Raw genomic sequence first — 12,640 nt, 5'->3', positions numbered from 1 at the left:
TAAAAGTAAATGAATAAAGAAATGTAATATAGAAAAGTCCTACAGAGCTCCGAACTGAAATGTGAATCGCGTCCTATATTTGCACGTGGTGTATGTAAACAGCACAGATATTACCATGACCTAAATTGGATACATTTTATTTCCTTATGTTCTGGGCAATAAAATGTGTTCAATGCTCGTCAGTGCGCCATTTGATTTCGTTGTTGTTAACCTTGTTCTCATTTGAACAGGCGAGCCTTCCTCCGTGGATTTAACGAAATATACTAGACGGAGACGATGAAGCAGAAGACACTCTAGAATACCCAGGACAGTGTAACATCCTCCTTGTGTCTTTTCGGAATGTCTCGGCGTCCCTTGATGTCTTTTTATCGATTCAAAGTTTGAATCACAACTCTGATAATATGTCGGTGCCTCTTTCTCTTCCCATTCCAGAACATTGACACTTTAAAGTTACTCTTTTCAAGTTAACTGTATAAACACTGTACATATTGTGTCATATGTACGAAAAGAAATCAATGTGGCGGGCATATATATATACATAAAATTCGCTTATAGATATCTTTTTCATGTTAGTCAATTGGGCGCATACAATAACACTAAAACAAACATATTTCATCAGTGGTGTGTCAATCGTCGTTGTTGACTCCAAAAATAAGAATATACAAAACGCGTATTAAAAATAATGCCAGTTTTAATCGATTACAAAAAATGTATCACAACTTGCATCCGTTCTCCTTTATAGCTATAATGCCAAGCTCGTTTCCTAAACTATTGCATATCCTTTTTGAAAGCGTTTGTTAGGAAATGTACGGTTGATTATTTAGAAAGTGATACAGTTTGTCTAACACAGAACAAGCTATTTACAAGTATACACAAATAATATAAATGACATATTACGAATCTTGATTGACATGAAAATATTGGAACATCACAGACTATGATTGGAAAGGATGGAACATTTTGTTCCTGTCAAAATTAATCAAAATTGAATAATATGGAATACAGCCTTAGGAAGACGCCTGCTCGGATGATTGTTCCGGTGCCGCAGACGATTCTGTGTCCTGTTTTGGTGTCTCTGCTTTTGGCTCCTCCGATGTGTTCTCAGTTTGTGCGTCTGCTGCTTGTTCTGGCATGGATTCAGCTGGCTTTTCAACTGGTGCTTCAGCAACTGGTTCTGCGGTTGACTCTGAATGTGATTCGGCAGCTGGTTCAGGCACAGACACAGCTGGTTGTTCGGATGATTCACTGACGGATTCTGGCTGTGGTTCGGCGGCTGTTTCAGCAGTTGTTTCAGGTGACTGCTCAGCTGATGTTTCAGCTGGTTGACCGGTGGACTCGGACTGCTGTTCAGCTGCTGATTCAGGTCCAGATTCTACCGGTTGTTCAGCTGGCTCTTCCGTTGTAGATTCAGTGGCTGGCTCAGATGCTGCTGATTTCTCACTTGGTGTTTCCGCTGCTGGCTCAGTGACAGATTCTTCTGATTGTTCAACTGGCGCTTCTGCAGCTTGTTCAGTGGTTGTCTCTGACTGCGTCTCAGCGGATGGTTCAGGGGCAGCCTCTACTGATTCTGATGGTGTGTCAGCAGGTTTTTCTGACTCAGGTTGTGGTTCCGCTTGAGCCTCAACCGGTGTTTCTGGTTTGCTTTCAGCTGGGGTTTCCGCAGCTGGCTCAGACTGCTTTTCTACTTCAGTTTCAGTTGGAGCTTCTGATGGAGTTTCAACTACAGGTGCTTCTGCAGAAGTATCATCAGGAGTCTGTTGTGATTCGGAAGGTACATCTTCCGATGCCTTTTCCTGTGTTGATGGCTCTTCTGTCGAAGGCTCTTCTGTGCTAGCAGTCTGAGCTACCTCTGGCTCCGTGGGTGCTGCTTCAGGTTCTGTATTAGCCTTTTCCTCGCTCGAAGCCGCTTTTGCCTCGGTTGATGCATCTTCATCGTTTGCACGAAATGCAGGATCTTCTTGTTCTTTGTTATCTGTTTTTGATGAAGATACTGCATCTGAAGTTGCTTCTTTTGTGGGTTCTTCTTCTGATGTGTTTACTGGTGATGAATCTTCTTTTGCAGACTCTGGAGAAGCAGGTTGTTCTTGGGAAGATTCTTCAGCTGCAGATTCTTCTTGTGAAGCTGGCTCTTCAGGTGTAGTTTCTGCAGTTGCATTTTCGGTTGGCGCAGGTTCTGATTGTTCAGGTTCTTTTTGAGTAGAGTCTGCAGGTACAGTCTCTTCTTGTGTGCTTTCAGAAGGTGCAGACGCCTCTTCTGCAGGTGCAGGTGCTTCCGGCACCTGTTCTGCAGTTGTGGACTGCTCTGGTGTAGATTCTGTTTGTGCAGGTTCTTGGGATGCAGGCTCTTCTGCTGCTTGTTCCTTGGCTGCAGGCACTTCTGTTGCGGGTTCTTCTGCTGCTGGTTCCTTGGGTGCAGGCACTTCTGTTGCGGGTTCTTGGGGTACAGGCTCTTCTGCTGCTGGTTCCTTGGGTGTAGGCTCTTCTGGTGCAGGTTCTTGGGTTGCAGGTTCTTCTGCTGCTGGTTCCTTGGGTGCAGGCTCTTCTGTTGCGGGTTCTTGGGCTGCAGGTTCTTCTGCTGCTTGCTCTTGAGGTGCAGGCTCTTCTTTTGCTGGTTCCTGGGGTGCAGGCTCTTCCTTTGCTGGTTCAGGGGGTGAAGTTTCCTTGGCAGGCTCTGGAGGTGCAGATTGTTCGCTTGAAGATTCAGCAAGTATAGACTCTTCCTGAACGACTTGTTCAGATGAAGGCTGAGCGGGTTCTTCTTGTACAGCCTCTGCTGGTGATGACTCTTCTTGTGTAGGTTCAGCAGATACAGGTTCCTCCACTGCAGGTTCTGTGGATACCGGTTCAGCAGGCGTCCCCTCTCCAGCTTTTTCTAACACATCAGATTGTGTCTCATGCGGTTCCGTTGGTTTTGATATTACCACCTCGGGCGATGCTCCATTTTCAGCTGGTGTTTCTGTAGCTTCAGTGCTTACATTTTCCACCGGCGCTTCAACCTTTGATACTGAATCCGAATCAGCAGGATTTACGTCCTCTTGGTGTACAAGTTGCTCTGTCTCACTGTCTTGTTTTTCTACTTCACCGTTTGCTTGTGATTCAGAGGCTTGTTCAGCTGTTTGGAGTGCATCTTCAACAACAGCTTTAACCTCTGCCGGTGTTTCTCGGCCTGACTCATCTGCACCAGTATTTTCAGATACCTGTGGAGCGACCTCCGCCATGGTCTCTAAATCTCCAAGAGACTTTCCCTTTTTCTGGATATCGTCGACTTCCGAACCAATGAGAGCTGGCTCGCTTTTTGCTCTGTCACCAACAGCTGGCTGATATGACTCCGGAGTTTCGTCTGTTTTAGCCTCTACAACATATGAAAAATACAAGACATAATTACTAAAAGGGAATACTGTATAGATGAACGTCTTCTTTTCTTATCATCGTTCTACATGTACATTATTTATTAGAACAAACTTGTGATTACCTACTCTAAGCAAGAAAACAACATCTTATTGATAAAATCGTTTTGTTAAGACGAAATAGGCATGATATACCGATATTGAAATGGTTTAGATATGGAAGATATCTAAAATGAAATGAAATGTATCCTTTGTTCAGCATGCTTAATTTCGAGGATAATTTTTGTCAAGAGCGGAATAGGCTCGTCACAAATCAAGCTCTCCGTTGTACCTTGTGCACAACCAAATTTGAGCCAGATCGGAGAAATAGCGAACAGCTAACATATGTTTCTTTATCCTGGGTTTTAACGCATTTGATCGCTATTGCCAGGGAAGCAACTGATTTCCTTGGTCTCTTGTTGTGTCTAACCAATGTTGAGACTGATAGACAAAATAAAACAACCGATAGACGGCGATCTTGGATATAAAATTTTGCTGTCATTATTTCGTGAAACAAATTTGATGAAAATTAAAATATAATATGTAGGTTCATCAGAAAGTTCACGACGGGTAGTGATACAATTGTATATGTAAGAATATGGCGGTAATATATTGTAGAATTCATTCTCTTGATGTTGATCCGAGTTATACTCCATAGGTTATTCAGTGACAAAGACCTAGAGATTTGGCTAGTGTTGTCTTTTTTTTTTTTAAATATTGTGTTCTGTTATAACGCTCAAAGACACGTTATAAATGTGTATTAGCGGTTGCTGTCAAAGTTCAGATATTCGAAGGCTGGTTAGAGATAATCAGTGGGTAGTGAAAATTTTCAAACGAAAATAAAACAACATAAGGAACGTTATTTATCATTTCCCAGCTGTAGGTTTGTTGCGACAGGTCAGTGATAAGAGGCAATGTTGTCTTTAAAGCTGTTTTTTTCAGTTGCAGCAATTAAAATTTTTCATTACTATTGGTTAAGTATAACAATCAGGATATGGTCTCTGATTATAAGGACAAAATTATTGTCCTACATCTCCATCAACAACTTTTCCCTCTGATTACAATTACGTCACGACATTGTGCCATACCTTGGGATGTGAGAAAAGTTTTGGCGAGTGTAAAAAAGGATTTCGTATATTCTGAGTCTGCCTCATCAGGTAGTATTACACCGGAACATGCCAGAATCTGGCATTTACAATGGAAGACACAACGAGAATTCCAGCACCGGCTATAAAAACGTAAGTGCTGAAATCCTCGGAGATAAAAAAAATATAAAAAATCAGACAGTGAAAGATAAGAAATTAATCTGGTACGTAAAACACGCTTAGAAAGTCTTGATACTGCTCGACTATTTTTACACGATATTCAATTACCTGAAACAAGGAGTCACGCACGAAGGGGCACTAAACCATATGTTTATAAATTCATTAATAGAACAAACGTCAATGACCTACTGCGAACCAGGAGGCTGGACACGAAATTGAAAAGGGTATATCGGACAAGATTTCACAGATTAAGACCTACAATGAAAATTTAGTTTTCGGTGATCACTTACAGGAAAAGTGATATCATGATATTTACAGTTATAGTTATTTACAAATGTTATATATCATGAAAACTAATATGACGCAATCAGGTTGTTATTTGAAATGTCAAATTTAACTTGTATCAAATGTATACAACGAAGGATATAATTATACGTTATACAACATAAAAGAGTATAAGGGTATAGTCTTATTTATATTTTAGAAAAATATGTAATGCTTGTCCAGAAACTGATGTTCAATGATGAACATTTACTTTGTTTATAGTGGATATATGCTAACTAACCACAAGAGGAGGCTGAAAGGAATTGACTTAGTCTATAACAAAAACCAGTACACCAATAAAAATCAACTTCAGGTCAAATGTAACCAATGAAATTAGGAAACAGTCAAAGGGCTTCAATTAAGAAATTGTGTGCATGATTGACTTCGTTGGTTTAAGCAACTGCAGATATGGAATGTATAGATCACCTGGACATCGCAATACAGACTCATCCGATACCACACCTCTAGTAATGCCATACATGTGTCTAAAGTACACAATATGTTAGGTGGAATTCTGGACAGTCGCCAAATAGTAGGCAAATTATGTGTGACTATCACGAGAAAGCATCATATGTTCCCATAATTAGCGGACTAACTCGATATGTGATTGATGAAGAAGACTTCGTAGTAGCTATTGCGTTGTTTTCTGTTGTGGTGATAATTGAGATTTAGGGTCGGTATGAAATGCAGTAGATAACATCATATTGGACACTGCTGGGAAGAAATGCCAGAAATAAATCTGTATTGCTTGTTTAACAGTCAGCAGTTTCAAAGTTTTCGGGGTAGGCTTTATTGCTTTGTTTTGTCACAGAACTTGACACGGTGCTACGTGACCGCAATAGCTAAGTAAGTTATGGACCTGCATACGAATTCAATAGTTGAAACACACACGTTGAAAACTTAATCGACATTTGTCAAATCCTCCTTTCTTCTCTAAGATCTAGAATCAGAAATGGGTGTTTGATACTTAATGTGATAAACCGGTTTCTTAAAGATTTGCAAAGATTATCATCTTTATGTTTAGAGCCAAACATGGCGTTACACGTGTGGATAATATTTCATTATGCAATAGAAGATGAAAATTAGTTCAATATTCGAAACACATACTTCGATGTGATGTTCGTTAACTTCTGACACAATGCTATGTAATTATTTTTATGCTGACTAGGTAGGATATTGCAGCGTTTAAATACGATAAACCGGTTTCTTAAAGATGAACATCTTTTGTCATAAATATTAAAATTCATATTGTAAGATAAAAAATACTTTACAATTGCTTTAAAATATTTTCAATTCGTACTAAATTTCATTGATTTATATTACATTTAAAAGACCCCATGAACGATTTAAACTGGATTCAGAAACAAGTTCTTTAACTTCTATATAAAGCCATCACCAAAGATATAAAATCGTCAAACTTTGAGCTAATGACAGCTATTATTGACGCTTTTAAAGCTTCGTGTTAACAATACAAACGTATTCACAAATTCTTCAAAACAAAAACACGAGAATAAATAGAGCATGTCTGACAGCAGAGTGTCCTCTAATTTCGGGAATGCTGAGTAGCATGTTTTCATGGTGCCCATAATTACCTACATTATTGTCATCTGAGCAAATATCTAGGTACAACGCGCCATACATATATAAAACAATGTTTGTAGAAAGTATTATAATTTATTAGCCAAATGTATTCCGTATTGCAGACCTGTACGCTAATTTATAAGAAACTTATTCAAATTACTATGAATTCTTTATGAATGGAATAAACGGCTAACTGAATCTTATGATCATGTGTGTCATAACCATACGTTCTAACGTAACGCTACAATAAATACAAACAGAGAGATTGTGAAAAGTCAGTCAGCCACAGCGACATATTTGGGGATCAACACACAATTGTGTTTTCGAGTGGGGAAGTTTAAAAGTGTTTTATTTCAGACAATAATACCTCATAAATCATTTTACTAGGTCAGCGCCATTCACCTGATAACCGGTATTGTTGTTCATAGAGATGTTTACTTATGAGCATATGTATTGCTGAAAGACCACAGGGCGCTCAGTATTTTCACACAATGGACAGGGTTGTGTGTTTTAGTGTTTGCACATTCGACCAAATATTTACAAAGTACGTTCAATGAAGATATCGGTGGCGTTATAACAATGTGGTACGTTGACTGAAATGAGGAGATACAACTCGTGATGTAACTTGTCCTTCAAATATAACACAATTTTGATTTCCATATTAAAAAGTTAAGATATTGCCTTATCCTAGAGGAATATAATGTGACTTGTGAATTGTTATATATATATAACCCTCAGACAATGTGACCGATATTCTAGATTGCATATATACACTAACATACGTGCGACTGCACCTCACACAATCAACACAGACAGACTGAGTCAGCTTAAACCATTAATCCGAAAGTAGTAGACAACTCATAATGAGTTTTTGTTGACTGTGTGAAAATTTGAACTGACGTTATCCAGTGCTAAGGATTTACGGTTCATTCATGTTTGATTTAGGCTGTGGGCAATGTCTTATAATAAACTGATATAATTCAACAGTAGGGGGTAAAAGAAGCAGAGAGAACTGTCTGTCGTCCAGGGATACTCTGTACAACGTCTGTTTACGGTTACTCGGCAATCTCCGGAAATGTGACAGTGTGTTTAGTGAAATATACCTGTCAACCGATAAAAGGACATTACAACATGCTACGTACCTGTGACGTCTCATGAAATTGATTGAATGAAGCTTGTGAGATACAAAGTACACTGGTTATTAGTCACTACCGGTAACAAACAGATTTTCTTTAAGACAAATCAATAAAGTTCTTATAATGTTATGCAATGATACTATGTTTACCTCGGTGAGCTGTTTGCTAATGTTGCATTTGTCTGTCTGCACTCTTAGCATTTCTTAGCATCCCCGTGACGATTTTGTCAGATAATACCCCTCACCATCAAACACAGTTGTTGATGCACGTACAGTTAAACTACATTTGCGCTTCTCGGGAACGTTCCAAAACATCCAAAGCATTCTATGTCTAGGCCAAATTTCCAGTCAAAAGGGCACCATGATTCATAAGATAAACCAGTAAATGACAATGCACTAAATACGATTCTTTATCATGGAAAATTTGCAAAGGTGTCCAGCCAAATTTCGCCCACCACTATTGTCTTTTTATGTATATACCTCTTACATTATGTTTGAAACCTAAAACATTATTAAACACGTTTTCTTTTTCTGAACTGTATATACAGGGCACAATGGCGCCCAAGAAAAGGCGCCAATATCATTTACGCAATAAATGTTGGTGGAACATCGAAAGAGGTGGGATAAGATGATATATCAAAACGGAATCGTTGATACCTTTTAATTGAAAGGTATAGGATTTCGATATCATACACTAGAGATGGAAGTTGATAGTTCTTGATACTACAGTAACCATGTGTATAGTAAGATAGTGCAATACATTGTCAGAAGAAAAGATACTGGTTTGTTGATAAAGAAAAACCAGAAGAATGTATCATAAAAAAATATCAACACAGCACGAAATGAATAAATACATGCTTTTGATATGTTATTGTGTTGGTTACTATGACATTTTGTAGTTGTATGATGCAGTTTAATTCATTGTTCGGTTATACTGTATCTGGAATTTTTGGATAGCAATATCTCTGTATCCCCAACCTATGGTATATACATTTCACAGCTGATTCGATATCCAAGGGGCTGTGCTCATTATCACGATTTTCGTACAAGAAGTCGTCAACTGACTGACAAACTCATTACACAAGGGTTCAAAAGATGCAGGTTGATGGAAATTATGGGGAAGTTTTAAGGTCGCCAAAGTGATCTTATATAGGTTAATATTCTATTTCTTTGTGCGACATGAAGGTGGACGTGTTTGATCCTCATTAGTTTGTCTGTTGGTTCAGTTGTTGAATACTTTGTTCTTATTTGAGAACGTGACATTACTTACTTAGATTGACCAAGGTTTACATGGCGGATGTCGTTGACAAAGCAGAAGACGCCTACTCTTCCGGAACACCTGGTCTAATTCGATTTGTACTTTTCAGAAGTTTCCGTTCTTTGTTTATATTTTGCCCTCGATTTATGGAATTTTAGTTTGAATTATGATTTTTTTGTCATTTTGATGTTTTCTTGATATTTTTATGTATTGCAATGTGCTCTTGACGTATGTTTTTCGCAATATATGTACAAACCATCTAATTCATCATGTGTCGGAGCTCGCGGTCTGTCTATAATTAATTCTAAAGTCAAGTACTACGCGAGCACTTTTTCATTTTATCTGTAACATTCCATGATGCCACCGTGATACGATGATTATAGGGTTTTTTGTAGTTTACATTCAATCGACCGATTAACGAGCGAGCAGTGACCCATTCAACTAACTCAAGAATGAAACAGGCTCCTAATAAACGAAAAAGGTTCGAAACGTACCAGCTAGGTCATTACTTACTTCTATTTTAAACCATTTTTATAGTCATGTTTGGATAACATACTGTCCAAAATATGTAGTATGGGGTAGTCCCTATCCACAGTTATCATATCATATCACCAAGCAGTAGTACTGGTGAAACACGCCCATTCATAAAGGATACCGAATTGGCAAAACTCATTAGATGGGGTTTTTTTTTTTTTTGAAAATTACCATAACCCATATATTTTATTATAGATAACGTTATGTTGAAGGTAAAGGGAGATGTTAACTCCCACGGTGTCAGTGACACTGAACTGGATCATCCCATCTCTTAAAATGACACACAAACAACATAAATCTGATAACATGCAACCCTCGTGGATTTTTTAGGTGTGTATGATAACAGAAACCTTGCATCCGTTAACGAATATATATATATATATATATAGCTGAGGATTGACCGAGTTAAACAGGGCTATTAACATAACCTCGTCCTGCGAAGGTAAATCAAAATAACGAACATGTATTATTTTTTCTGTATCTATATCTAAAGAGATCAACTATCTATCTGATCTCTCTACTCTATGTCTGTCAGTATGTTTAGATAGGACAGCAGTAGAATTGATTAAATTGTTATCTATGTATAACCAGATTCGAATTTTTGTCAGAAATGTGTAAGCGATGTTCTGCAAGAGAGACTGTGTTCAGTATGGCCTATATACTATATTTGAAGCGGTTTGTTCAGTTTAAAAATACTTTTCAAATCTACAATTTCAATCTACATGGGGTGAGCATCACTCTAGATTTATCAAAGGCCTCACAGGATATCGAATCAAGACAACACTAACCAAGTGTGTTTGTACGATAAGAAACAGTAGGCTCACATGCCATGTCTCCAGATGCTCTAGTAGAATTTCAACCAGACACGCATCTACGGGTCACTTATCGCAGATTTCTTCACAAAAAGAATTTTAGGTGAAACGTTGCTTCAGTAACTCTTTCAAAATTGCTCAATGCACTGTCAATCTGGACATATGGTGTTCTTTTTACGACTTTCTTAACGCCCTAGAAATAAAGGAAATATTTGTCATGGTGTCGATTTCATAGATACACCAAACTAAACCTACTATTAGGTTTGTCCTTAATTATTGTTTTTGGCAGAAATGAATGAGTAAAGGAGTGTCTATGTGTGTGTGTGTGTGTTTGTCGATAAAATGGAAACCTGACAAAGACGTAGTTAACTACAGCAATTGGCCGAGTATTTAAAAAGGTTTCAACGAATGCAAGAGTCGGTATATCACAACAAATTGCCGGCATATATTAAATGTCAAGGTGACATTTTTGTTGTTTAAGCGCAATGTAAAAACAACTAAATTATCCGTTACATCTATTTACTTTCAAATTTGCAGTGTTAAATGTTGATAAATCATGAGTTGATGTAAAGATACCCTACTATTGTATGTCAAGTGAGAAGGTAACTTAACGCCACTGGCCAACTCTAGGTAAAAAACAAATCAAAATTTGAACTGGCATCATTTGTATTTTCTGACATTTACTGAGAAAAAATGATCAGAGCACGGGCATTGCAATTAAAAAGCAGAAAATGTCAAAAGTTGTGAAAGTTGTGAGTCGAAGCATCTAAAATATATAAAGTCGTTCATGACAAACGTTGTTAAACCAAGCCACTAGTCACAGGTGAAAATAACATTAAATTCTGATGGAAATTCCCTTGACACCTGAACACTGTAAAACTGATATGACAGCCTTGACATATGAGGACGTTTGTCTGTCTCGTATATAGAAGTTAATCCTAATGCGAAAGTGTGAACAGCTTTCTTTTTTCATTCATTTTCTCAAAACGGCACTTTTCCATTCGTTTGCACTGAATGCAATTGCATTTATATGGAATCAATATAGTGTATTTCGATAAAATCTGCAGCAGAGAACATTTGACAAAAATTATTTGCATTACATACTTCAGCTTTGGCGAAAACGTGCTGATAGATTACGGATGATAACAAGGAATAAATAATTCAATATTAAGTGAGGGCAGAATATGATTCGACATGAAAACACCGAAGACCAGAAAGATAATGTAAATCCCCATTAAAAAGACAGAGTATTTTCTAATACCATTTAATGCTGATGCGCTGTTTGGGGTTTTCGGACCTCTCGTATAAACAGACATAGAAACTGTTTTAAAAAAATTGGTTACATTTGCAACAGCCGCTGATTCTAATCCGATCAGATATAAGCTTGTCAAAGTGTGACGCACTCCTCAACGCACAGTACATTCCTGCATAAGCTGTAAAGTGACGAGACAGCGAAAACGGTCGTGTGCATTGCAGGTACGGTGAGAGTATTGTCAGAAAATCGCGACAGATACCAACAAAGTCTACCAGACATGCTTAAATTTCACTCATATTCGGTTAATCAACATATTCCTTAAACTTTTTTAAAGAATTCCTTTGGAACAACATCAAAAATGCAATGCATGACTCAACGAACTTTTGCCAAAAATACATTTATTACAAGCGCCTTACCCCAGCAATGGAAAGAGCCTGCTTCACATAAAAGAAACGGAGTCGATAAATTTTAAATGTTTCGTCAAGAGTTTCAAATGATTGCATACACCACGCGCTACTACTTGTAAAAATATTAATAGGTTTGAAATGAATCCAAAACCGAAGTCTTAACAGTATCTACAATCTTGAAGCAATTGTTTACACAAGGATAGTGCTGTCACACAAAACCATCAACAAACCACTAGGTATTTTAAAGAGAACAAAGTCGGGAGTCATGAAAACCCTTGTACTTTAAGTATCGCCTATCGCATCTTCTAGTCAATCCTCGTTGTTTTGATGTTCCAATATAATGAAAGCAGTCTATTAATTTGTGCAATGGAATTTAGTTTGTAGTGAGAAAAGTAAGAAAAAAGAAGCAGGCTTTTATGATTACAACCGCTTTCCTTTGAAAAAATATGCGCCAAGTAACTTTTTATGTGTATAAATTTCGCTCTTAGCGTTTGGAGATGGGAATCCACTCATTTGAAAAGCATTTTCTTCTATTTGATATTAAAATGTGAACACACTATCATCTTCAATCTGTATACATGATGTAATTTGGTTTATCATTTATTGAATTGTTAGTGATAATTAGTCATGTGACGTCTACATTATCGTATAATCTAAACCATGGATCGTATGCTTTATCTTTA

The 12,640-nt window shown here is 37.7% G+C and overlaps 1 protein-coding gene across 2 annotated transcripts in view; it reads right to left on the bottom strand.

The window, feature by feature from the left end:
* The window catches only part of LOC132552910 (cell surface glycoprotein 1-like), a 34,505-nt gene continuing 21,865 nt past the window's right edge, over positions 1 to 12,640 (bottom strand). The window contains exon 2 of one of the 2 annotated variants that reach the window (XM_060217110.1): positions 1 to 3,352. In XM_060217110.1, the coding sequence (XP_060073093.1) occupies positions 1,008 to 3,352 (2,345 nt within the window). In that variant the 3' untranslated portion in view covers positions 1 to 1,007. The remainder of the gene's footprint in view (positions 3,353 to 12,640) is intronic. The other variant, XR_009554341.1, reaches the window with a different exon arrangement.

The sequence above is a fragment of the Ylistrum balloti genome, unplaced genomic scaffold, assembly GCF_031769215.1.
Source record: "Ylistrum balloti isolate Yb309-2 unplaced genomic scaffold, AGI_CSIRO_Ybal_v1 Utg370288, whole genome shotgun sequence".
Taxonomy (NCBI): domain Eukaryota; kingdom Metazoa; phylum Mollusca; class Bivalvia; order Pectinida; family Pectinidae; genus Ylistrum; species Ylistrum balloti.
Note: the sequence above shows the minus strand (reverse complement) of the source record. Positions and strands in the feature narration are given on the sequence as shown.